This window comes from Orcinus orca, chromosome 3, assembly GCF_937001465.1.
Source record: "Orcinus orca chromosome 3, mOrcOrc1.1, whole genome shotgun sequence".
In the NCBI taxonomy this organism is placed as follows: domain Eukaryota; kingdom Metazoa; phylum Chordata; class Mammalia; order Artiodactyla; family Delphinidae; genus Orcinus; species Orcinus orca.
Genome location: NC_064561.1, coordinates 173,106,856 through 173,132,778, shown reverse-complemented (window position 1 = coordinate 173,132,778; position 25,923 = coordinate 173,106,856). Strand labels below are relative to the sequence as shown.

The 25,923-nt window shown below is 45.5% G+C and overlaps 1 protein-coding gene across 11 annotated transcripts in view; it reads left to right on the top strand.

The window, feature by feature from the left end:
* Window positions 1-25,923, top strand: part of TRIO (trio Rho guanine nucleotide exchange factor) — a 372,523-nt gene that overhangs the window by 171,031 nt on the left and 175,569 nt on the right. For all 11 annotated transcript variants that reach the window (XM_004274483.3, XM_049708367.1, XM_049708366.1 and 8 more), the window contains exons 8-9: window positions 6,481-6,612; window positions 17,931-18,161. In XM_004274483.3, the coding sequence (XP_004274531.2) occupies window positions 6,481-6,612; window positions 17,931-18,161 (363 nt within the window). The remainder of the gene's footprint in view (window positions 1-6,480; window positions 6,613-17,930; window positions 18,162-25,923) is intronic.

The window sequence follows — 25,923 nt, the reverse complement described above, 5'->3', positions numbered from 1 at the left end:
TCACCTGTGAAGCCATCTGGTCCTGGACTTTTGTTTGTTGGAGGATTTTCTTTCTTTTTTTTTCTTTTTTTTTTTTTTTTGCAGTACATGGGCCTCTCTCTGTTGTGGCCTCCCCCTTTGCGGAGCACAGGCTCTGGACGCACAGGCTCAGCGGCCGTGGCTCACGGGCCTAGCTACTCTGCAGCATGTGGGATCTTCCCGGACCGGGGCACGAACCCATGTCCCCTGCATCAGCAGGCGGACCCTCAACCACTGCGCCACCAGGGAAGCCCTGTTTGTTCTTTAATTCTTCTAGCTCTTTGTTAAACATTTCTTGCATCTTCTCGATCTTTGCCTCCAATCTTTTTCCGAGGTCCTAGATCATCTTCACTATCATTATTCTGAATTCTTCTTCTGGAAGGTTGTGTATCTCCACTTCATTTAGTTGTTTTCAGGGGTTTTATCTTGTTCCTTCATCTGGTACGTAGCCCTCTGCCTTTTCATCTTGTCTGTCTTTCTGTGAATGTGGTTTTCGTTCGACAGGCTGCAGGATTGTAGTTCTTGCTTCTGCTGTCTGCCTTCTGCTGGATGAGGCTATCTAAGAGGCTTGTGCAAGTTTCCTGATGGGAGGGACTGGTGGTGGGTAGAGCTGGCTGTTGCTCTGGTGGGCAGAGCTCAGTAAAACTTTAATCTGCTTGACTGCTGATGGGTGGTGCTGGGTTCCCTCCCTGTTGGTTGTTTGGCCTGAGGCAACCCAACACTGGAGACTACCTGCGCTCTTTGGTGGGGCTAATGGCGGACTCTGGGAGGGCTCACGCCAAGGAGTACTTCCCAGAACTTCTGCAAGTGTCCTTGTCCCTGCCAGTGTCCTTGGCTACAGCCTCCGACCCTCCAACACTAGCAGGTAGGTCTGGTTCAGTCTCCCCTGGGGTCACTGCTTCTTCCCCTGGGTCCCGATGCGCACACTACTTTGTGTGTGCTCTCCAAGAGTGGAGTCTCTGTTTCCCCCAGTCCTGTCGAAGTCCTGCAATCAAATCCCACTAGCCTTCAAAGTCTGATTCTCTAGGAATTCCTCCTCCCGTTGCCGGACCCCCAGGTTGGGAAGCCTGACATGGGCTCAGAACCTTCACTCAAGTGGGTGGACTTCTGTGGTATAAGTGTTCTCCAGTCTGTGAGTCACCCATACAGCAGTTATGGGATTTGATTTGTACTGTGGTTGTGCCCCTCCTACCATCTCACTGTGGGTTCTCCTTTGTCTTTGGATGTTGGGTATCTTTTTTGATGAGTTCCAGTATCTTCCTGTTGATGATTGTCCAGCAGCTAGTTGTGATTCTGGTGTTCTCACAAGAGGGAGCGAGAGTACGTCCTTCTACTCCGCCATCTTGGTTCAGGGCCCTTATAAAGACTGAAACCCAGTCTTGTATTAGCTCAGTCCTTTTAGAATCCAGTCATTCCCTTACAATTTCTTTATCCTTTGGAGATGTTTTCTCCTTTTTCTTCCTTTCCAGATATTTGCTTTGCGTGAGAGGACAGCAATTTCAGCAGTTATAATCTCTTCACATCTTACTCGTGTTCGTTTGTGGTTTTATAAACATAAATCTTGGGGTTAGAACTAGATGAGAATGACGTTTCATAGACTACGCTTCCAGAGATGTCTTGGCCATTCATTCTCTCCCAACCTCGTCCACAGTGAGGGTGTGCACAGGATCAGAATGTCAGCCTGCAGAAATGGAGACACGACCACAGGTTACTGATTTCACCAGTAGACAGTGTCTACGGCTCCAGCCTCCACTTTGTTTGGTCATGTGTTACATCCCTTTATATTAAGAAGCTTTATGGCAAACTCGTTAGAATTACCTTTTTATAAATCAAAGAATTAAAGTGATTTGATTTTACTGCACCTAAAAATCTCCAATTTTCACTATTTAAAAAAATTATTAGAGCTGCACTGTCCAGTATGTTAGCCAGTCACCACATGCGGCTATTGAAATTACTTAATGTTAAATAAATATATTAATAAAATAATTTAAAAATGGAATTAGGGACTTCCTTGGTGGTGCAGTGGTTAAGAATCCACCTGCCAGTGCAGGGGACACGGGTTCAAGCCCTGGTCCAGGAAGATCCCACATGCCGCGGAGCAACTAAACCCGTGCGCCGCAACTACTGAGCCTGTGAGCCACAACTGCTGAGCCCACGTTCCACAACTACTGAAGCCCATGCGCCTAGAGCCCGTGGTCCGTCACAAAGAGAAGCCACTGCAATGAGAAGCCCACGCACCACAACGAAGACCCAACACAGCCAAAAATAAATACATAAATAAATAAATTTATTAAAAAAAGAATTAAATTTCACCTCGTTAGTCACAGTATCCACATTTGAGATGCTCAGTAGCAGCTTGTGGCTGGTGGCTGGTGGCCTCAGCAGCACAGATGGGCGTTTCCATCACTGCAGAAATTCTGTTAGTGTTGCTAATGGTTTACCTTCAGAGTGAACCATAAATCTGATCACTTCGTTTTATCCATGACTGTAAGGGCCTCTATAATCAGATCATAGCCAAAAACAAAGTAACCAGGGCTTGTATAGCTCTTTGAAATTTACAAAACCCTTTAAATACAAAATCTCATTTCATCCTTAAATCAGCCCAGTGAAGGACATGGGACTGATGGTGTTAATGTCCTTATATTCTGTTTGGGGAGTAATTTACCCAAGCTGGGACTTTCTTCAAGGTCTAGGAGAGTCTTTTGCTCCTGACATGACAGCACACTGTTTCACAAACAAAGCACTTAGATTTATTTTCTTATAAAATTTCACGTTCAGTAAAAAATTTTAGAAATAACATTTACTTTGAATGTATCATAGTTATCATCTGGATAATTTTATCGTATGTCTGGGTTGAAATTTAGAGGAAGATATTACAAATACTGCATCAGTATTCCCTTTTGAGTTTTTTAAGGCAAATGATACACATGTAATTGTTCCCATTTTAATGTCATTTCACTTTATTAAAAGCATAAGTCTAATTCTTGGCTTGTAGTAAAACAAAAACAAGATTCTCATGTAATAGAAAGGGATTAGAATATATATCTGTATATATGAAAGAAAAAGATACTAATGAAAACAGGTGGAAGGTACTTAGAGTGATCACTGGCATATTTTGGTTCAGATTGAACCTGTCTTCTCCAAGTTACTCGGTTGGAGCCATCAGACCTGGATTCACAAGTAGAAAATGCATGATCCCTCCTGTGACTTTGCTGGGCCGAGAAGGGAGCCCATCTCCCTTAAAGGAACCAGGAGAATGAGTGTGTTTATTAATACTCAGGGAGTAGAAATGATGAAAGAAAAAGAAAAAATAGGGTAATATCTCCTAGAAATGAAAGCAGAAAATGAGGAAATTAGAAATAAGAAAGGAAACTCCGAAGTTTGAATTCATATCTGTATTATATGTATAAAATTCAACCAGTCTTAATTTTTCCAAAGAGGAGAAAACCCCCCTAAATAAGTATTTTAAACATTTACCTTCTAGGAAGTTTCTGTCCCTTTGTCTCCTGAATCGGTGTAACCACCTGTGCTCAGCTGATGCTCCATCAGGAGCTCCTGGCGGGCGTGAAATTCACTGGGTTGGGTGATCCCAGCACATTGGAAGCCCCTGCTCTCAGCAGATGGAGAACAGTGCAATAAATGCTTCTGACAATAAGTTTGCTAATTAATTATTCAGGCTCTCCTTTTAAAGCTTTTGTATTAATCACTCTTCCCTTGTCTGCCTGCCTCACTTTTGCAAACCGGTCATCTTCTACTCAGCAGCACTGAAGTGACCATTCTGCTGAGCAGCAGAATCCCCAGCTCTGGAGCCGGTTCCTGGTTTGAATCCAGAGAAGCATTGAATTCCCTTGCACTCTCCTGCCTCTACCCCCAGGCTGGCACATTTTGGTCCACATTTGAACATTTAAAGCATCAGAGAGTCCACTGGTGCTCTGATCTGGCTAGAGTATAGCAGCGACTTTCTGTTGTCCTTCAGGAAGTGTCAGGCTCTGTGCTGGACATCCCCCTGGTGTTCCAAGCCCACAACATATTTGTCAGGATGGTAAGAGAGGTGTGTGCATGTGTGTGTAGGGGATGTGTAGTAAAGTGGTCAGAGAGGTTTCTAAGCAAACACACCAGTGTCCCTCCCCCTCCCATATTCACAGGGCACATTATATTAATAGGCTCTAGGAGGTTCTATTCTATAGGTACCTGTTGAACTTTGACACCAAACTTGATTCTGGGATGCTTTTTCTTTGTGGAATGCCTGTTAACATCGTCTTCCTTGGCTCTCCAGATAGGGATTGCTGCTCTGACTCTGATCTCTTTTGGGTGTTGAGCCTTTCAGAAAGCATTCAGGGACTGGAGCTTGCCCTTCAGGGTCTAAGGCTGCCATCTCAGGAATAAAAGACAAAAATTGTGCTTGTGCAAAAGTCCCTGTAAAAACCATGGCCAGGTTTATTTCTGTCATTGGGGTATTTTAATCGAGTGAATTTAGATGTGCAGAGTCCTTGTTCCACAAGATTTCTGTGTTACAAGCTATTCTGCCCTATGTTTTTAGAACTGGGCTATGTTTCTGCAGGTAAATACAGTCAGTACTTCTCCGGATACTTTAAGAAATTATAAGGAAGTTAAGTAACTACAGGCATACATAAAACTGCTCAAATGTTTCTCTTTACCGATAGCTTCAAAAACTGGGGTTGAATGTATTTTAGCGGTCGTCTTGGTACAGTAATATATTAGTCTGACACTTCTGCTTATTGTGAAGTGTCGTGTAACCAAAACTTGTTTTCACCTTGTTACATCAGAAGCGTTTTATCCTCTCCTTAGGAATATGTTCACCTCTGCTTTGTTTTGGGTGTCTCGTAGTGGCCAGTGTGCAGGAGCAGTTAATTGCTGACTTGACCTGGCGACTGATGAACGTTGATGGTTAACCTCAGTCAATTTCGTATTTGAAAAAGGTTTACAGTAATTTTAGAGTCGGCGTCACATGCAGTAATGGAAGAAGATGGAGTGAAATAGAGATCAAGAATGCTTATAATCATCAACTTGACCTAATTGTAGAACACGCCATCCAAGAAATACTTAGTAGAAATATGCCTAAGTAGTCATAAGTGTATTCATGCAGAGGGGGAGAGGCATAAAGAATTTTATTACTACTTCCATTGCCATGGTGATGTTAGGAGGAGCTGTAGAGGAGGGTACTGAGGACCTTCCCCTGGGCCTGCATCCGTTTAGTCATGTTTGAAGCCATCAGAAGCCACATGCTATCAGAGGACAGTTAATGCCCTGGGAATTAGTTTCGAGCCCTAGGATTTGCACACAGGTGTTTTTTTGAGCCAATACATTAATAATAAAGGGATTTTTATAAACAATTATTATTCAGGTGACTTGTCTATTTTAAGTTCCTAAAAATGTCATAAGTACCTGGGAGATTATTCTCACATATATTTTAAGAGAATTATAGCATGTTTCTTACCTGGCAGGTCAGTTACCCTGTTTTAAATAGTCACCCTCCGCATTCCTTGATAAGTAGAAAGACGGCGAGGAACGAGAGTAAAGGAGGTGAAACCCGGGGAAATATGTCGACGTCTGCTTGGCTTAATTGAAGTAGCGTCTTTAATTGGGCCTTCGGCTGCTTGCCTGTGACGCTTCCCCGCGGTGGATGCTGATAGGATCCCCCTAGGAAATCTGGCAGTGATTTCTCAGCTGTTGATGAGTCCTGGGATGTGCTGGTGGCAGAGAAGAAGACAGGGTAGGTAGCAGCAGCGACCCAGGACGGCAGCCTGCAGCCCACACTCTCCTCGTTTACGTGCCAAGTGGGAAGAGCCCAGTGATTCCGCAGCCTCCCTTCCGTTCGGTGGGCACAGCTGAGGCGTTTCGGCCCCGTTCGCTTGGTCTCCCTTGATTCCTGTGTGTATTTGCTTTTGGAAAGATAGACAAATGGACGCCCTGCTCTTCCTAATGATAGGTAGATGATTTCAGGAATCTTCCGTTGCCGTTTTAATGTAAGAGGAGAGCAGGAGGGCTGGACTACAGCTCCAGGAGTAGCAAGAGGCTGAGGGGAGGAAGTGGACGAGGCACCTCTGCTTTCCATGGCTAGCAGCGCAGAGCAGTTGGAAACACAGATTCAAATGCGCAACGGGAGAACGAACCAGGATGCCCCAAACCGCTAACGCAGGGCAGAGATGCTCCCAGGGGTGACCGCAGAACCACCCGAGGCTGTGATTTCACATGCAGCTTCCTGGGTCCAGCCCCAGTTCTGCCAGAACCTAAGCTGGGCGAGGGGGAGGGGGACGCAGAGTCCAGGAATCTGGTTTGAGAACTCATGTCAGTGCCATTTGAGATGGAGGCCCAACCGTGCTCTGTTCTTAGACACTCTCTCAACCACGCTTATTTCAAAACCACGTTAAAAAGTAGCTACTTCTCAATATCATTTGCTATTGGTAGACATGATCCTTTTTTTTTTTAATACCATCCCAGTATATGAGCAACGTGGACTCGTGGTGCAAAGCCTGTGGTGAGGTGGACCTTCCCTCCGAGCTGCAGGACCTGGAGGATGCCATCCATCATCACCAGGGAATATATGAGCACATCACCCTTGCTTACTCTGAGGTGAGTGGTCAGATCTACGTCAGCTGTAAAGCAACACTATTTCTGTGTCATGGCACTGAAAGTTGAAAAAATGAAATTTTTGGCTAGTCTAGAAGAAACTTACAAGTTCCGAGTTGAACTGAAGTTCCATTGTAACTTTTGAACTGGAGGTGGGGGTGAGGGCTAGTGAGTAAAAGAGGACGGAGCAGAGAGCAAACTCTTCATGGCCCTGTGACGTTTGTGGATTTTCTTTAGAGTGCTTAGAGTGTCATCCGCTAAAAGAAATGAAATTGTAATCTTCTTGACTACATGTATTTAGGAAATAGTATTTTGTGTGCTATTCAGTATAGTCAAACTCAATCTACTATTCCTGAATGAAACTTTCTAGAAAAGAGGGAAACCTGATGTACCTCATGTTCTGGATTTCAAAGCATACATAGGGGCTTCCCTGGTGGCGCAGTGGTTGAGAGCCCGCCTGCCGATGCAGGGGACACGGGTTCGTGCCCCGGTCCGGGAAGATCCCACATGCCGCAGGGCGGCTGGACCCGTGAGCCATGGCCGCTGAGCCTGTGCTCCGTGACGGGAGAAGCCACAACAGTGAGAGGCCCGCGTACCGCAAAAAAAAAAAAAAAACCATACACAGTTTTTTCAAGTGTGTAAAGCCACTTGCTGTTCTAGGAATCTAAGTGGAGTGTTTTTCTTTCTTAGTTTAAATTAATTATTTAACATATCCCTGCTTTATTTTCTGCCACCTTCTGTGCCAGGCTTTGTTGTAAGGACGTTATGTAATCACTTGTTTAATGCCTGCAGCTCTGGGGCGGGGACTCATACTAACCCGCTGTTACAAATGAGGAAAGCGCGGTGCAGAGGTCAGGTGACCTGTGCCTGGTTAACAGCTTGTAGGAGGTGGAGCGGGGACGGAACCCAGGCAGGCTGCCTGTGTGTTCTCAGCCACCACTGTGCTAGATGCAGTGACAACGACAAATACACGTAGGTCCGGGCAGGTCACTCTTGTCCACGTCGTGGTCATCTGGCCCTGCCGACCAGTCTGCCTTTATGATACTGGTTAAGTTCCTGGAGGTGAGTGGGGAGTGGGTAGGAGTTCTGTGCGTGCTTGCTTTCAGCATCTATAGTGAGCATCTGTAATACTATGTGCTCATGGGAAAGATTACTGTGAGACTCCAGTAAGAAAATGTTTCAAACCACCTGGCAGAGGGCTGAGCATGGAGTAGATGTTTAGGAAGTACAGTCAGCCCTCTGTAGCTGCAGGTCTGTGTTCTGGATGTGCGGGGTCACCTGTTCTACGCGGTTGTAGAAAAGAGACTTGAGCATCCACTGATTTGGGTATCTGTGGGGGGTCCTAGAACCATTCCCCTTTGTTACCAAGGTATGACTATATTTACATCCAGATCTTCCTTGATTTGAGCCACATCCACACCCGTCAAAGTTGTTCGGCCATTTGATTTTCAGTCTGACACGTCCTGCTTCACCAAACAGCTGTCATTCTCGTGTCCTTGGGCCCAGGTCTCCTGACCCCACCATGTCCGCGGGTGAATTAAATGAACGTGTGTTGCGCTACAATATTTGCTTCACAGTGTGGTCCAGTCTCCTTCCTGCCCGTGAAAGTTGATATCTACGTGTTTGTTTCTCTGGACACCTCTTTACTTAACATGATCCCTCTTTAACACTATTTTATGTTGTCATGCAATTAAAAAATAGTCAACTCTGTATTATGTTTCTTAATTTTGCATCAGGTGTTTATAAGCTAATTTGGTTATCTAGTTTATTAGAAACTGTATAAATAAGTGATAACTTTTTTTTTTTTTTTTTTGCGGTACGCGGGCGTGTCACTGCTGTGGCCTCTCCCTTTGTGGAGCACAGGCTCCGGATGCGCAGGCCCAGCGGCTGTGGCTCACGGGCCCAGCCGCTCCGCGGCATGCGGGATCCTCCCAGACCGGGGCACGAACCCGCGTCCCCTGCATCGGCAGGCGGACCCTCAACCACTGCGCCACCAGGGAAGCCCCAAGTGATAACTTTTTTAATAGGAAAAGTGAAGGTTGAACAGATCTGTATTTTTTTAATCATACTGATTCATGAGGAATGTGTGAGTTCCAAAGAGCATTAAGTGTACCTAGTGTACCATCTCCATGCATGGTCTAATTTTGACCTGTAATATAGAAAGTGGATGAATGACCCTGTTATCCCTGGTATAACTAGGCCTTCACCCATCTTATTAATGATTTTCTTGGGAGCAGCTTTTCAGTTGCATTGGTAGGTTCCAGATTGCTATGGGATTGCACAGCTCACACACAAGGTGATTGGCAGGACTGGCCTACAGTCTTCACCTACAGGACTTGCCTCGGACTCAACCTGACCTGCCCAGTGTCATCCTCTGGCCTGGTGGCCGGTCAGCCTGCCCGCTGCCCCTTGGCACTTTTAGCAAAGAACAGAATTCTCTCACCGTTGCCACTGCATTCTATAAAAATGGGGCATCTTAACATGGGAACTTAAGTTTACCTCTGGTGTGGTTTCATTAGATTTTAAATTGATACTAATAATTTTAAATGATTTGATGGCCAGTAGACAGCTTCCCAGGCTTAAACCGCAATTTTTAGCCTAAGAACATGTTTGCAACTGAGTTGTAAACTCAAGAAGATGGTGGTTGGGACTAGATGAACAGAAAAGACTTTCAGTAGAAGAGAATGAATTGAAGAGAAATTCAGTAGAAGAGAAATTTTTTTTTCCTTGTAAATTATTTAAATTTGGAGGTAGTTTCAGGCTGCAGAAAAGTGTTAGAACAGGGAGCTCCCGCATCGCCTCGACCGGATTGCCCAGTGGTTTGCGCTGTCCTCTCCCCCCCGCCTCTCTCCAGCCCTCACATCGACAGTGACACAACACGACCATCCTGCCCACGGGCCATCCGTACTTCCCCCTGTCCCGGCTACGTCTCTTTCTCTTCTCCGGCCCAGCAGCATGCGGTACGTTCGTGGATGCGTCTCACTGGCCTCCTTCACACTGGAACATTCTTTAGTCTTTCCCTGCCTGTGTCTTTGACAGTCTTAGAGTTCAGGCCTTTCCTTCTGTAGGATGACCCTCAGCCTCCCACCCATGCAGTTTTCTTGGGGAGCTGACTGGGCCGAGTGCCACAGCAGGGGCACAGGATGCTGACCCCTCCCTCGACTGCCGGTGTTAACCTTGACCACCTGGTGAGGTGGGCGGCGTCTGTAAGGTTTCTCCAAAGTAAAATCACCATGTAAAAATGCGTCTTGGATGAGCATGTTGTGGAGAGAGGCAGTGACGTAACACGATGTCTGTGCTTCCTCAGACTTCTCACGGCCTTAGCGTCCCTGCTGACTCCTGCCCACGACAACGCCACTGTGATGCCGTCAGACGCTGGGGACCTATTTCCATCGTTCCTTCTGTATTCGTTAGGTGACCTTCTGCTGTAGGAAGGACTTTATTTCCTTTCTTCCCCATTTTTTAATTTATTTATTATTTCAGTATGAATCTATGAAATCTTATTATATTCCATGGGTTAAAATCCAGTACTCTGTTTAGACGCCTAAATTGTCCATGTTTGGACAGTGGGACAACTCAGGCCTCATGTTTCTGTGTTTTTCCGATCTGTCCTTATGGTTATTTGAGCGTTACTACCTAGCATAACAGGATGTTCCCAGGCTCATCTTGTTCTTTTCCTGCCTCATCCCTGAGATCAGGCATCTCGCCAAGAGGTTCTGGTTCCTTGTAGTGTTGCATGGTGTTTAGAAGCAAAGTCTGGCTGCTCAGGAGTGCGCACCTGCTTGTGGGGTGTCAGTGCTTCTAGGCCGTATGAGCAGAGTCAGGAAGCATGTGAATGTAGATACCCATCCACCCACCCACCCACCCACCCACCCACCCACCCATCCATCCATCCACCCACCCACCCACCCATCCATCCACCCACCCACCCACCCACCCATCCATCCATCCATCCACCCACCCACCCACCCACCCATCCATCCCTCCATCCGTGCATCCATGCACATACATCTACAGCTATTGCTATGTTTGTGTCTGTCTCTGTTTTAAAACCGCACGTGTTCCTACTGACACTTCCGTCTCTAATCCAGTACCAGCCTTTCCCTTTCTGTTTATAAATCCCCTTTCAGATGGCGAGAAACCTGATTCCCTTTATCCTCAGTATATTAAGTTATTTGTTCGGTAAGTGCATTTGCTCTGTCTTCCCAGTCTCCCCCGTTCCCCTGGCCTCTGATCACTCCCAGTGCCCGTGCCCTTAGGAAGCCCAGCACGGGGTCACCATGGCACCTCCACCCCTCACTGCTGCAGACCCTGGGCACTGGTTCCTCCATGCTAGGAGGGGAGGGGGAAGGGGGATGGGAAAGCAAGGATCACTCTTGTCTTTTCAGTGATTTTTTCTTTTCCTAACTCAGTGGTTTTCTAACCTGAGCATGCTGGTTATAAGTGCGGCTTCTCGTACTCCACCCCCAGAGATAGTGAATCTCCATCTTTAGTGGGTTTCCCAAGTGGTCCAGGGACTCTGATGCAGATGCTTTACAGCACACACTGAGAGATATTCCCTGCCTGGCTCTCAAGAGCTGCCGGCCTGCCCAGGAGGCACTCATCCCACAGAAATTTCTTGCGCCCCTGCCATGGGCACAGGTCACTTAGGAGGAGGAATATTGGTAAGCAGGGCTTGTGCTTCCTTTTTCTTTCACCTACTTTTCCTTTCCTTTCCTTCCCTCCTCCCTCTCTCTCTCCCTCCTTCCCTTCTCCTTCCTTCCTTCCGCAATTTTTTTCTTTAAATAGTTACCTACAGCTTCTAGTCTCCAATGACAGAAGTTTGCAGTGGAAACTTTCCCAGCCCTGTTTTTCTCCCGCAGGACACAAACACCTGCTTTTCTGTGCTTTAATTAGACCTGTCCCGTGTTCCTGTTTGTGCTGCAGCAACAGGAGCATGCCCGTGCCTCGCCAACAGGAGCTTGCTTCAGTTCGCCAGGTTTGGGGCTAATGCTGTCTGATGTAGTTGATTGCAGGAGAGTGAAGCAACACGAACATCTGGGATGAGCTGTAGGTGTAGAAACAGCACAGAGAGTAGTCATTTGCAACATTTTATCTTAAGCAGACTTACCAACTACTTTCTCAGCAAGCTAAATTCATAGAAGTGGTTTTTATCTCAGTACAGTGTGCCCGTGCCATCTGTAACCCTAGCCCCCGCCATCCGAGTTGTGACGTGAGACTGTTTACCGAGCGTCCAGCCACCTGCCCGTGGTCTTCGCCACAGCAGTCCCAGGCGGGGATTCTTGGAGCAGAGGAGGTGAAACGCCACATCCACCGTGGCCCGCCCTGATCCAGTGTGACTTCAGGGTTTAGTTTCTGCATCGGTTTCTCAATTTAACAAATATTAAAATGTCAGTTTACCCGTTTAACACATTTCTCAATTTAACTTACTGCACACTTCAACAGCACCTTGTAGAAGTGACTGATAGGCTGCCTGAAGAGCTGGCAGAGCTCCTTTCTTAAGGAGCTGTACAAGTGGGTGATGGCGCGATGAGGGTTATTAGCCTAAAAGAAAAGCAAACAGAAAAATGAGTCACCTCGGTAGTAAACATCCTAAGATCCTGTCGGTGATGTGTGACAGCTTGCCTGCCTGGGTAGAGAGCAACCTCTATAGAGCGGTTATTTCAAAGCCCCATTAAGTATTGCAGCATCGCTGTAGACGTGCAGGTGCCGTAGTCAATGTCGGGCACAGCATCAGAGCCAACAGACCATCTGGGGGTCTCTCTCTGCATCCCCAAACTTCAGGCCTCGCAAGGGCTTGAAATATAGAAGCGACAGAGGTCAGGCCCACGTGGAATCTGTAGAACATGCATGTTCTCTGCATACAGCTGACTTAACTGGCTCAGCTGTGCCAGCCAGTTCCTTGTCTGGGTCCTGTTTGGGTTTTCCCTTTCTGAGGATCCCAGGTAGAGGTGTCAGCGAGCCAAGCATGCTTAGGTTGATCTGGTTCTGAGTAAGAAATCTAATAGCTGAAAGAAACGGAAATAGGCTTTCAGAATTCCATCCTAAGAGCTTTGCCTGCAGAAAACCATCTCAGCAGGGAGTCCCAGCCTCTAAAGGTAAGGATATTGGGTAGCCTCCCTGGGGTGTGGGAAGCCAGCATGCAGCCTTTCAGAAGGTCATTGGCCAGTGTTAGTGGCAGCAGCTTCTTTGCGGAGCCATCTTAAGACCGGTTTATGCTCCTGACTCAAAGACAAAGTGTTCATCTCTTTGGCTGCGGAGTGTCAACCACAACTGCACAGTAAGCTGGATGCTCACATGCGACCATTCGTAACTCCGTCCTGCTTTCCTAGAACCTGGACTTAAGAATAACTTTGTGAGAGTTGGAGGGGGGGGTAGTGGGGCTGCGAAACATTCTCAGGCTCAGCATGGAGGGCTGTGCCCTGCAGGCTGTGATGAGCCACACCCAGCGAAGGAAGCCAAGCGGGGGGATGCTGGTTTGAGTCAATGCAGAAAAGATTTGAAGAAGGACCACAGTTTCTTTACGACACGCTGAGTGTAGTCATTCTAGCCGTGCCTTTATGCGGTTCATGTATTTTGCCTACATTGGTCATATCTTGGGAATACTGTTGGAGCACTGTTAGATCTGATATAGCACCACATTTGGATATAACTGACCTTTCACAGGTCATACTTGGTCCTTGGGTGGTGGTTTTTGCCACCTTGAGCAATAATCTCCAGGTACTGGTCTCTTTCCGTAGATCAGAGCAGCATTCTGTGTGTGAGTGAAGAGTACTCCTGCTGGAGGCTCTGAGCTCTAATTTGATCTAGTGGGAAATGTAGAGACCCAAGTACCGGAAATAAGAACGGGCAAGCCTCTGTGAGGTTTGGCGGAACGCTTTGTAGGGTGGTACACAGGAATCCAAGTTACAGATCTTATGTGAAGTTTTGATTAAAAGTAAATAATCAAGAACCGGACCACTGTTCTTGACTTTAAACAGTTAAGTTTCCTCTTAAATATTAGGAACGAACGTAACTATGATATGGTAAAATTTTAAACTTCAACCCCTTCTTTTCCTTTTTTGCATTTTTCTTAACTCATTTAGGTATTAGAGTGTATTAGTTCACATATTTATAAAATGTTACTCTTTGTAAAATGTTACTTCCACTGCCTTTCAAGTCCCTGAGCGCTGTATTGCAAGAGGAACAAAGAGCAGAATGTGAAAAAATGGCCCAATTTGATGTTTTCAAAAATTACAGCAGATAAGTCCTGCTTTTTGATAGTAAAGGTTGATCTCCTTTTTCTTACAGCTGTGGTCTCTTTGTGGGACAGGGTTTGACTGCCTGAAAGCTAAAAACACGTTTTTAGACAAAACATATAACTTAAGTAAATTAATTCACCTGGTTCTATAGTTAAGAAATTCAGAACTGTATCACATACCATAAACTTATATATATTCATTGTTTTAGTACTTAAATTATATATGAATAATCTGCTATTTTCAGTTTTTTATTTCATTAGTTTCCTGCTGGTTATTCTGTACCATTTAAAAGTCCTTATTTTTATACAATAGAACAGTCCTCTTTATAAAATTCTAGCATGTTTTCCCCTATATAGTACTACTGTACTTATAAAGACAAAGGTATTTTGCTAAAACTTACTAAAATTTATACATGGTATTCTTCATGTGCTTAAATAATACCTTTTAAATTGACAAACTTGTGAATGCTCCACTGAAATAGAGTAGAGCTATTTCTGAAAGCTTTACTGGAGAATTGCTGCGTATGAACACACATTTGGAGTGCCTTGGGGTCTAGTTTTGGTGCAACAGGTGTCCTCTTGACTGGGATTTTTTTCTAGCCACTTCTGCTGGCACACTCTCTACCCACAAGCGACAGTGCCAGCAGGGGCACCAACAGAGACAGTTTAATCCCTGCTTAGGCGTACCCAGAAGGCAGAGCTTTGGTTCATGTGTTCCTTTATATTAAGGTGATTGTGTGTTCACGTACTCAGTCATTGCCTCCCGCCCCTCCACCATGAGTAGGCATGTTGTTCTAAACCCAGTAATAATGTCTGCTCTCGAGCTCTGTCAGACAGTTGCAAAGACACCCAAGAAAGATTAGTTGGAATATTCTCTCTCGGATTATTTATTTATTCTCAGTAGTAGAATATTAATAGTGTCACATGGATGCCTTTGGAAACTTGGTAAGGGCCGGGAACCCATTTGTCATTTTGTATTGTGGTTTAAGATCCAAAACAACGGCTTGAGATAGAGGTTTACTTTTTACCAGTGGGAAAGTCCCAGGGCTTGCATCCCAGGGCTGGTATGGTAGCTCTGTTAGTAAGAGGATCTCTGAATCCTTTTGTCTTTTTGCTTTGCCTCTTTTAGCAGGTGGGCTACCATCCTTAAGGTTGCCTCAACGTCATCAGTAGCTGCTGAAGCTCCAGCCATCTTCACCGAGTTATTGACAGCAGGGAGGAGAAAGAGGCAAGGGGGTAACGAGCATACTCAGCCTCCTAGGCAGCTTTCCTGGAAGCCCCATTCAGCATTTTTTACCTCTGTTACGTTAGCCACTCCTACTTGGAAGCGAGTCTAGGAAATGCAGGTTTATAGCTGGAGTATTGCTGTTCCTGACTGTGGGGTTTGGCTATCAAGGAGGGGCAAGTGGACTTTGGGGAAGCAGCTCTCAGTTTCTGCCACACCTTCTGATGTATATATCCTTCTGGCACATGTTCACCAAGTCGTATGCTCTGGTGTATGTTTCCTGACTTACGCATATTATAAGGAGTAAAACTCAGAGGAAATATTTATAAGGAATTCTTTCTAGGGTCTGTACAAATGCGAAATGTGTAACTTGGAGTATTGGTCCTCAGTCCTAAGAAATGCTGCACCCCCATTGTTTAACTGAAATTTTAGGGTACCTGCTCAAATAAAATGTATGGGTAATTATTTTCAGAAAATATTTATATTTGTATATATAAATTACTTATATGCTACAATATGAATGAGAGACAAAAGGTGATTTATGATAAAATGTGTTTCAGTCTATAAATGCCTAAGTACATGCAAAATGGAGGAGAAAACAATTAGATACTCAGGTGCTTGCAATATATATAAAACCATTGTGAATATGGGAACTACAAATGCAGACTGGACATGTGTTATATTAATACTTGTGATTCAAATACTGAGAATGGTATTATTGTGCTGGTATTTTAAAACGGTAAGCAACTCTTGTAAAGTTTCGAAGAAGACCAAGCACTGCCTTCCTTTGATTAACATGGTTAACTGCATTCCTGGAAAAATCAGTGTATATTGGAGTAGGTGAAAAAAAGAAAAAGAAAAAAAAAAAACCCCTCCATGTTTATATGTCAAATAGAGCCTAACTCACATTATTACAAAAAGCAGGATGATTTTGAGGTGATATCCTGCCTCTGTGAATCTGTCACAATAAGTCCCTTCCCCCAAGTCAGTCACTGTGCCTCCCCTCCCCCAAATCATTGTATCAAAAGTGCCCAGGCAAGTTTCAGTGACTCTTGGGGGCAACTCCCTTCTTGGAAGACTTGCATTTCCTCTGTTTTTGTTTGTACAGGTGCCTGACACAACTGCTGCAGTTCAGTTGGTTCCTTTTTTTCCCCTGTTCTCTTTGGTTATGTCAGCTTGGTTTGTTTCTGCTTCAGTTTTTCTAACTTGATGTATTAGATCAGTTTTAATCTACAAAGGCTGGTAGCCAGCCTTCCTAAGAAAGTCAGCACTTCAAACAAAGGTCTCCGAATCAGGCATTAGGAAACAAACATGTTGCATTCTAGCAAGATTTAAAGTTGTAAGAGGATTAAAGGAAGAGATTAGAAAAATCCACAGGCCTCTCATTTGCCACCAGTTTTTGGTTGCTAAAGGCTTCCTTTGGCCTGTCCCATTCACCCAGTGCCCCCCTCTCCTCTGTCCTAAGGGTTTGCCCCTGAACCCTGTCTGCGTCTGTTAACAAGCCTCCCTTTCGGGACTTCCCTGGGGGCACAGTGGTAAAGAATCCGCCTGCCAATGCAGGGGACACGGGTTCGAGCCCTGGTCTGGGAAGATCCCACATGCCGCGGAGCAGCTAAGCCCGTGTGCCACAACTACTGAGCCTGAGCTCTAGAGCCCTCAAGCCACAACTACTGAGCCCACGTGCCACAACTACTGAAGCCCATGCGCCTAGAGCCCATGCCCTATGGCAGTAGAAGCCACCGCAATGAGAAGCCTGCGCACCGCAACGAAGAGTAGCCCCCGCTCACCGCAACTAGAGAAAGCCCGAGTGCAGCAACGAAGACCCAACACAGCCAAAAATAAATAAATAAATAAATTTATTTTTTAAAAAATCAAGGCTCCGTTTCGCTCCTCCTTTCCATAGAAACCCAAGGAGGCTTTCAGATTCGGAAGGATCTGAGCAGGATCCTGGTCATGAGGACTGGCTTAGGGAACACCCTGAACCACACGCGCAGCCCAGCTACATTATGTGCATCACGTCCTTCTTTTTGTCCAATCGGATCCTATAGTTTCTCCCACATCTGGCATAATCATTCATACGTTTAAATGTAAAAAATACATAATGCTTTTCTTTCCATAGTCTACCCTCACCTTTTCTTACTTTTTCTGGTTAGTCTGATTGCTTTCATTTAATTGTACTTTGATAGTTAACTGCTGTAATACAGCACTGAAATCTCCTTTAAGAAATGATGGCATTTTAATTAAAATTGCTTCTTCTAAGTTAATGAACCAAATAAAATGGCACTTTTTAATTTTCTTTTTTATTTTGTGAGGTAAAATTGCTATCCAACTGTGTCAGAAAGCGAAGGTACATATTCTTTGCCTGGTGCTAGATTATTGATTTCTTTTCAAGTGAGCTTTCAGATTCAGCATTAAAATTTTGCTCCATTGTGATTGTTGTATTCTCGCTAACATAACTCAAGAAAAGTATTACTTTTAAATTTTAATTTGCAGATATCGGAGCAATGGAATTTTATGTCAGTGCATATGTCATTTAAGGCAAAATACCATGTTTATTTATTAAGACTAGCATCTGCTACAGTGTTTCGTGATGATGAATGTTTTTAAGTCCGTGTTTTACCATACTTGGTTTTGTGATGTAATTGAATAACTGATGGATTTGTTTTCAATTTTATTTTGTTCTTTATATAATATGCCTTTGAATGAAATTGCAGTTTATGTCTGTGTGTGTGTGAGCATGTGTCTGTGCAAGTGTGTGCACACGCACTGGAGGACAGGTTCTGCAGCATGGCCTGGGCAAAGCCTTGGGTCCGGAAGAGTTGCTGGTTTATAATCGCTCGTCTGTCCTGCCGGCAGGTGAGCCAGGACGGGAAGTCACTCCTTGACAAGCTCCAGCGGCCCCTGACTCCTGGCAGCTCCGATTCCCTCACGGCCTCCGCCAACTACTCCAAGGCCGTGCACCATGTTCTCGACGTCATCCATGAGGTGCTGCATCACCAGCGGCAGCTCGAGAACATCTGGCAGCACCGCAAGGTCCGGCTCCACCAGAGGCTGCAGCTGTGCGTTTTCCAGCAGGACGTTCAGCAGGTGGGTCTCGTGGACCCCCGTCCTCGTGGGGGCGACTTGTGCCGAGCGAGAGTGTAGGTGGGCGTGTCGTCATAGGGGGCCTATCTGTGCTGATGAAAGTAAGCTAGGCCAGACGGGAGAGAGAGACACACACAGACACGCACGCACACACCACACACACGCGTGCACATCTCCTTTCTTACCATGAGTGAAAGCGGCGCTTCGAGAACGTGTGTTCAGGCTGCTGTCTGCCACGAGCTCATAGGCCTGGAACACAGGAGACGATGCAGCGCCTAACCCGGGGCCCCTCTGTTTTGTTCTTGAAACAGGTCATCCTTAGTTATGTTTATTTGTGAAAACAATGCCTCTGGAGCTTATACCGAGGTGCTGGGACAGTTGAAGATCTGTCTGCCCTTCAGTTATTTAATGATAAGCTCATGATGCTCCTCTCCCCGCCTGGTGGATATTGGTGGATATTGCAGTCTGAGGGGCACAGGCGGGCTTAATAAATAGTCGTCTGATTAACGAAAAACGGACTTTTACAGTCATTCATTTCTAAGCAGTTGACATCTTTGTTGTTGTTACAAAAGTAAGAGTAAGCCCAGTCCCGATACTGTTTATTTCCTTGTTATGAAATACGGAAGATTGTCCTGCTACCAGGGTTTTGAGGATTAACGCTGTGGGAGCTTATGAAATATGATATAGCTTTAGTAATAAATAAGATAAAAGTTGTGTCTTTGCCCTAAAACAGAGGAGAGAGCAAGGGTGTGGATGAGGTGTCAGTCTGGATGAGGAATTCTGGGGGTGCAGGGAAGCCCGTGGCATCCAGGGGAGTTGGCGTGAAGCCACAGTGATGGGTCGGGAACAGAGCCGGTGTCCCAGAGTCCGGGAGCATTGCTTAGACAGGTAGAGTATCAGACTGCGCTTTGCCGCTCAGGGGGTTGTCTGCCGACGGACGGAGGCGTGGAAGTCGTGCGGTGTCCTGACGACACGTAGGTCCTCCATATGCACTGATCATCATTCTTCTAGTAATGGGAATCTGGTGAGTTCCAGATCCTTTTCACTGCTCTATAATTTTTAATTTTCGCATAGTATGCTTTGATTTTACTGATGGTTTTTGAGTTCTCTGAAGGTTGCACATACAAAGCGCCACAGGAACAATCATTTTGATACTGTGCATGCGTCTTTACGGTGTTGTTTTCGTTGAAGAAGGTAATTGCCAGGGAAAGAAGATGGAGGAGTCAAGGTCTAGAAGTTACTGTGAGAACTGAAATTGTGAGGTTGAAAGCACCAATATCAGTTTTTCTTAATTGTCCAAAAACTGTCAAAGTGTGGAATGTTAATAGCTTAAATGTAATTATTAAAGGATTTACCCCCCCTACCTCCGTATCCCTTGGATCAACTGTTCATTACGTGTCCATGGGCCAGCACACTTTCTGGACTTGTGTCTGGAGCAGCAGCTGGGCACCCTCTTTTCTCCCCCCAGCTCTCATGGCTCCTTGGGGCGCCCAGTCATATAAGAATAAGCCACTGGGCTGCTCACGTCAGAAGAGGAAGCCTTTGGGAACAGGCTGTTGAGAAGATCATCTAGCTTGCTGCCAGGTACTTACTGTGCTTGAATTCGAAAACAGCAAACATTCATTTTCGCAGGTAGAAAGGTAATTTTGATAATTACGAGGCCAGTTCTTTAAGCTGTTCATTTTTTTTTCTCAAGAGCCAGAACAGGGTTGGATGTCGGCAGGAGAGAGTGTTTTGCAGTCCATGGCACTATTAGCATTCTGAAGAAATGATAATTGCTGTTTAAGGGAAACATTTTGTCGACTAAATGATCCGGAATAGTTTGGACTCATTATGCAAACGGAAAATTGCTCTGTCAGCTTGTGAAGCCAGGAGCGAAGTTGATAAGATTAAGCAAAGCAAACACTTTGCTTAGGAGGAGTCCTTAGGATGTCAGAACTGAAAACGTGTTTCTGAAACTCAAGAAATTAATCACACACAGGGAAAAATTTTGCCATCTTGAGCATAAAGGAGGAAAGGTAAGCTGAGGATAAGTGAGGAAAAGAAAATAGTGCTTTAGAAAGATGTTGTCAGCAGAAGATAAATTTGTAAAGACAAAAACAATCAAACTCCACAGAAACATAATAAGCCAATTAGAGATACCACAAGTGGTTTTTGTTCGGTTGCTTTGGGTTGTGAAAAGGCATCTGTAAATACTGAGGAAAAAGAAAAGCAACTTACCACAAAAGAGGTAAGGATGATGACATTCTTGTGAAGACAGCCCTCCAAGAAGTGTATATGCTTGTCTGTGGAAAAATACTTGAAAGAAAAGACGTGAGACCATTAATGGCCTGTGCCCTTGAGGAAGGGATGGCATGGGGGATTTCATTTTTAAAACGCGTAATTTTGGTTTAGTGGTTAGTGGTTTTTTTCCATAACAAGCAAAGGCAATTTCGTAATTTCTGGATGGACAGTGTTTTGGACAGGAGTCAGGCGCTGTGGGGTACGGGGTGTGAAGCTACCGTCCCAGAGCACTGAGCATGGGTCCAAATCAAAGGTTGGGGGGCGCGGGTGGTAGGAACACTTGCTGAAGCCTTGCTCAAGCACATGTCCTGCCTACTGGACAGCCTTAACCTTGGTCATCATTAGCTTAAAAATAAAATTAATACCATTTGTCATATTTCTTGGTGGTCAAATAACATACCTATTCCCATTGCCTTTTGTTTACTGTTAGAGCAACCCCCAGTGGACGTTTGGTTGAATTAGTGAATGAAGACTTGTCCTACTGCCAAGCGGTGTTTTCCAGTTTAGGGTATGCTTTCGTTTTCTCTAACAGCATAATTGATCACTGCTGCACTTGTTCAAATGAGATGACAGTTTTGGAAGCAGTCCACAGCAGGATGCCATCAAACCCGTTCTCCTGCTCACTGGTGCAGTCTGCCTGCCTCTTGGGCTGGTGGGATTTAGCTGCTCCAACATGTTGTGTGAGGTGAATAGGCCCCGGAAATCTGCTTTCCGGAGGCAGGCTGACTCCCCCCAAAGAAGCCCCTCCGACAAGGAGCCCTTCTCCTAAAAAAGCCTTTGGCTCCCCCATAGCCCTTCACCCGCACAGACTTATCTCTTGGAAAAACTCCTTCCAGGTTGGTGTTGGGCCATTAGCTAATGTTCTGAAAAAATGGTCAAGAAAATCTAGTCCACTCTAGATTCTTCTCGTCCACACTTCATCCTTTTTTTCAAAATATCTAAAATTGAATGTGTGGTATTCTGAGAGGTACAGAGGTAAATATGTTGACTAGCTCAACCTTCCTTTTCTCAAGGAATTCCAGCCTAGTGAGAGTGGATGGTTTAATAGTCTCATAAATTAGCCCGTAACATGCTCAGAGTTGGCGTGTGTGTCTTTGGTTGTCGTGAGGTGTGATTTTGCCCAGGCATGAGTTTGAGTCATGCCTCTTGAGGTGCTGCCCACATGAGGGAGTGAATAAAACTGGCCGCCCTCATTGGTGTTGTCTGCCTGCCTTGCACATGCCATCTAAGGGGACATGTCTGTGCTGTAATGACTTGTGCAGATTTGGGGGTTCCAGGGAGCCTTGTCCGTATCCCCAAACATCAAGGCTGTAGCTTATGAGGAAGATGAAGACTCCTGTAACAGAGGTGCAAGTCACAATTGCCAGGGTGCCAGGGAAGCCTTCCTGAGAGATGCATGTTTCCGCTGGTCTTTGACGGGTGACTGGAAAGTCAGGAGGTTGAGGATTGTGCAACAGGGCTGCGGGGATGGTGGAGACACAAAGGGCGGGGCCTGTCCGGAGCAGCAGGTGCCCAGAGTGGACAGCTGGGAGTGTGGAGCCTGAACTGGTGCAGGTCTGGAAGGACGACCTCCGCGATGAAGGCTTGGGAGTTGTTTCTGTGAGCTTTGGGACACATTGAGGGGACGTGGCGAGCCTGAGCGCTGTGAATGTTTCCTTCCTCTCTTAGTGCTCTCGGCCAGCCTGTGGCAGAGGGGTTAGTGTTTTCCCATTTCACCACATTGAGTTCAAACCCGTAGGCTGTGTGTTTTGACTTGATGCTGCGGCAGTGGATGACAGGGTGACAAATGTGGCGTGAGAGCGAGATTCCAGGTGAGGAGACAGGCTCGGGCCCCACCGTGGACCAACATGCAAGTCAGGGGGGAGTCCTGGAGTGCAGAACTTAAGGTCCATGGGGCAGTGGTCTGTGTTTTATTCTCTGGTGTTTCCCAAGCGTCTGGGATAGTAGATGCTCGGTAGTTCCTGAATGAATGAATGAATAAATGAGTAGATGAAGAAATTTAAGGAATTCCCCAATTTTGCTGACTAAAGATTATTTGGAGTTAGTCTCTTTGTTTATTCTGGAATGGGGGAGGGTTGGCCCTACATTGGAATCAAGTCATCTAACTGGGAGATCTTCGTGAAGGGACCAGGAGCTTTGATTAAGGTTGGGGAGTTAGGGGTGGCTGAAGAAGGAAGGGGTAATTTCATGGCCTGGGAATTTTGCCAATGTGTGAGATCTTTAAAATATTAAAGATTTTGGCCACTTGAACGTAAAGAAATGGGTTTCAGGTCCACGGAGAAGCTATTTCACAGTTCTGCCTTGGGTCCTAGGCTGCTAGCCATTTGCCAGTAAAAGTCGTCCCTCGGTGATGCCTGTCCCAGAGGTTCCACCTACACTGGACCTAGCTCTTAAGGGAAGGTTCCAGAACCTCATTTGTCCTTTGCTCATTAATTTAAGTCAGAAGGATGGGGTTTTCTCATCAGGGTCATTATACAGCCCTCGCCATGTGATGATTTAACACTCTCTTCTGTTTACATATAAGAATGGTTAGAAAATGGCCATCTTTTCTGAGAGTTTCTCAGAATTAGGGAGTACTGGAGGGCGAGTGTTTGATTAGGGATTGGGAACCTGCTGGGAGCAGGTAGACGCTAACTGTTGATCTTTCTGGTGGATCTGGAGCCAGCTTTCATTACCTTTTTTTTTTTTTTTTTTTTCCCGGTACGCAGGCCTCTCACTGTTGTGGCCTCTCCCGTTGCGGAGCACAGGCTCTGGACGCGCAGGCTCAGCGGCCATGGCTCACGGGCCCAGCCGCTCCACGGCCTGTGGGATCTTCCCAGACCGGGGCATGAACCCGTGTCCCCTGCATCGGCAGGCGGACTCTCAACCACTGTGCCACCAGGGAAGCCCTTTCATTACCTTTTGTCATAGAAACAGAGAAGAGACTTGACTGTCAGAGTAATCTTAGTAACCGCAGCTCTCAAGGAGCCGACAGTTCAATGGTGGGGTTAAAAGGGTGGGAAAAGGGACGAATCTCTTCCGCACAGTGGATGCAATACAGGAATGCAGGGCGTGGGAGCTGGCGCTGTGAGCCAGTGGGACGGGAAGTCGAGGACACATTCACTCGGGTCAGGATGACCAGGAGCGGACAGAGCTAAGAACGAGCCCCAGGCAGCTGGGTCTCCCCATTGTTGAGTGTCAGCCGAATTGCCAGGGTCACCTAAGAGGAAAGTGCCCAGGGATTAGCTGACAGGGAAGACCGCACGCATGCATGTGTGTATGTATATTTCTGTAGTTCAGTGACTAGACTTAAGGTATACATAACATCTGGACGCGTTTCTTAGATAACATCTAGACATATTAAGAGTTTTCTTGGACAACTTTGGACTGTTTTATACTTATTTCCAAATTAAGAATGAGAAAAATAATTTTTAAAAGTTTAGAGAATTGCTAAAGGTATTAGCCTGTGTTGGTAGAGTGATGGTTTGGTTGGGGTGTGATGGGAGTATCCAAGGTGAGACTATATGAATAGTAACCTACTTACCTCCTTTCCTCCCTCCCTCCCTCCTTCCCTCCCATCCTAAGGTTCTTTTTTTTCCTTAAGAAATTTAATGTACTTATGTAATTAAAACTACGGTAATACCAGGAGAAGTGATTTAAATTTTTTTAGAAGATGGATGGATGGGTGGATGGATGATGTAAAAGTTTAGAAGCCTGCTAGCCTCTTTCTGAGCCCTTCTTCCCTGATTTCACCCAGGCTCCCTTCCACACAATAAAGTGCGTGTGGAGCACGCACTCGTGGCCTTTCCTGTGCTCTCATGGGAGTTAAGCAGAAGTAGTTCCTGCAATGCAGGGCATTTGGTGTCCTGTATCATATGTTTGCTGTGTGTAATTTGACTGAGGTTTTCTTAAATAGCATCTTTTTCCAAGTGAGCATTAGGCTTAGTGTACTTTGAAATGTTCTAGAAACCATTTTTTAAAAAAATTTCAGTATTATGAGTAAGTAGAAGGTGTGGTACATAATGCAATGGAATATTACTCAGCCATTAAAAAGAATGAAATAATGCCATTTGGAGTAACATGGATGGACCTACAGATTATCATACTGAGTGAAGGAAGTTAGAGAAAGAATATCTATTGCTTACATGTGGAATCTGAAAAGAAATGATACAAATGAACTTACAAAACAGAAACAGACTCACAGACTTAGAGAAGGAACTTCTGGTTGTGGGGGTGGGGGAGGAGATAGGGACTTTGGGATTGACATGTACACACTACTGCATTTAAAATAGATAACCAACAAGGACCTGCTGTATAGCATACGGAACTCTGCTCAATATTATGTACCAACCTAAATGGGAGAAGAATTTGAAAAAGAATAGAGACATGCATATCTATAACTGAATCACTTTGTTGGACACCTGAAACTGTCACAACATTGTTAATCAACTATAGTCCAATGTAAAATAAAAAGTTAAAAAAAGAGTTGGGGCTTCCCTGGTGGCACAGTGGTTAAGAATCCGCCTGCCAATGCAGGGGACAGGGTTTGAGCCCTGGTCTGGGAAGATTCCCACATGCCGTGGAGCACCTAAGCCCGCGAGCCACAACTCCTGAAGCCTGCGCACCTAGAGCCCGTGCTCCGCAACAAGAGAAGCCACTGCTGGCTGCAACTAGAGAGAGCCCACGCACAGCAACGAAGACCCAATGCAGCCAAAAACAAATAAATAAAATAAATTTTAAAAAAAGAGTGAATATATTTTTAGAACAAACTTAATTCTAATTTTGAAATACAATGATTGAAGAAATGGAGAGTTCTTGGCTCCCCTGGAGAGAAGTAAAGATGTGTGGGTGGAGATAGTCGTTACTGTCAGGCAGCAGTGAATGCTGGACCTAGAACGTTACTCTTTCTTCACTCAGTCCTCAGATGCATGTGGAATTTTGTGTCTGTTTCATTTCACTGTAAATATTATGCCACGCACTTTACAGAATTTAGACCCAGAGGCCCTTGTGATCACGTCAGACCAGGCCCCTCATTTTCCAGGTTAAAAAACCCCAGACTCAAAAAAGTCGAGCATCTTGGCCGAAGCTGCAGGAAGCCTAGTGGGTTTTTAACTGCTTCACTGCTCTTGACCTGGGGAGGATGCTTCACTCTGAGCTAATCAAAGAGTCAAATTGACATCTTACTTAAGAAGGAATATTTAAGTGGAGCTTCTCGGGCTCTGGGAAGGGGCTTTCATAGAAGCTGCAGTTGCCCATCACTGCAAAGGAAAATAGCTACTGAAGGAGACTTTTCAAATTTCTTCACATTTTACTTTCTCGCTCACTGTTTGCATTCACCTTAGGAGTGGATGAGGGGAAACAGAGGCCACAAGGGAGAGAGGGCACTGACTCCCAGCCCCCAGCGGTCCCGAGCCCAGCTATTCCCAGCTCACAGCTTCGTGTTCTTCTCTGAGCAGCTGATGGGAAAGGGAAGAGCGTGACTGGGAGGCCGGCTTCAGGAGTA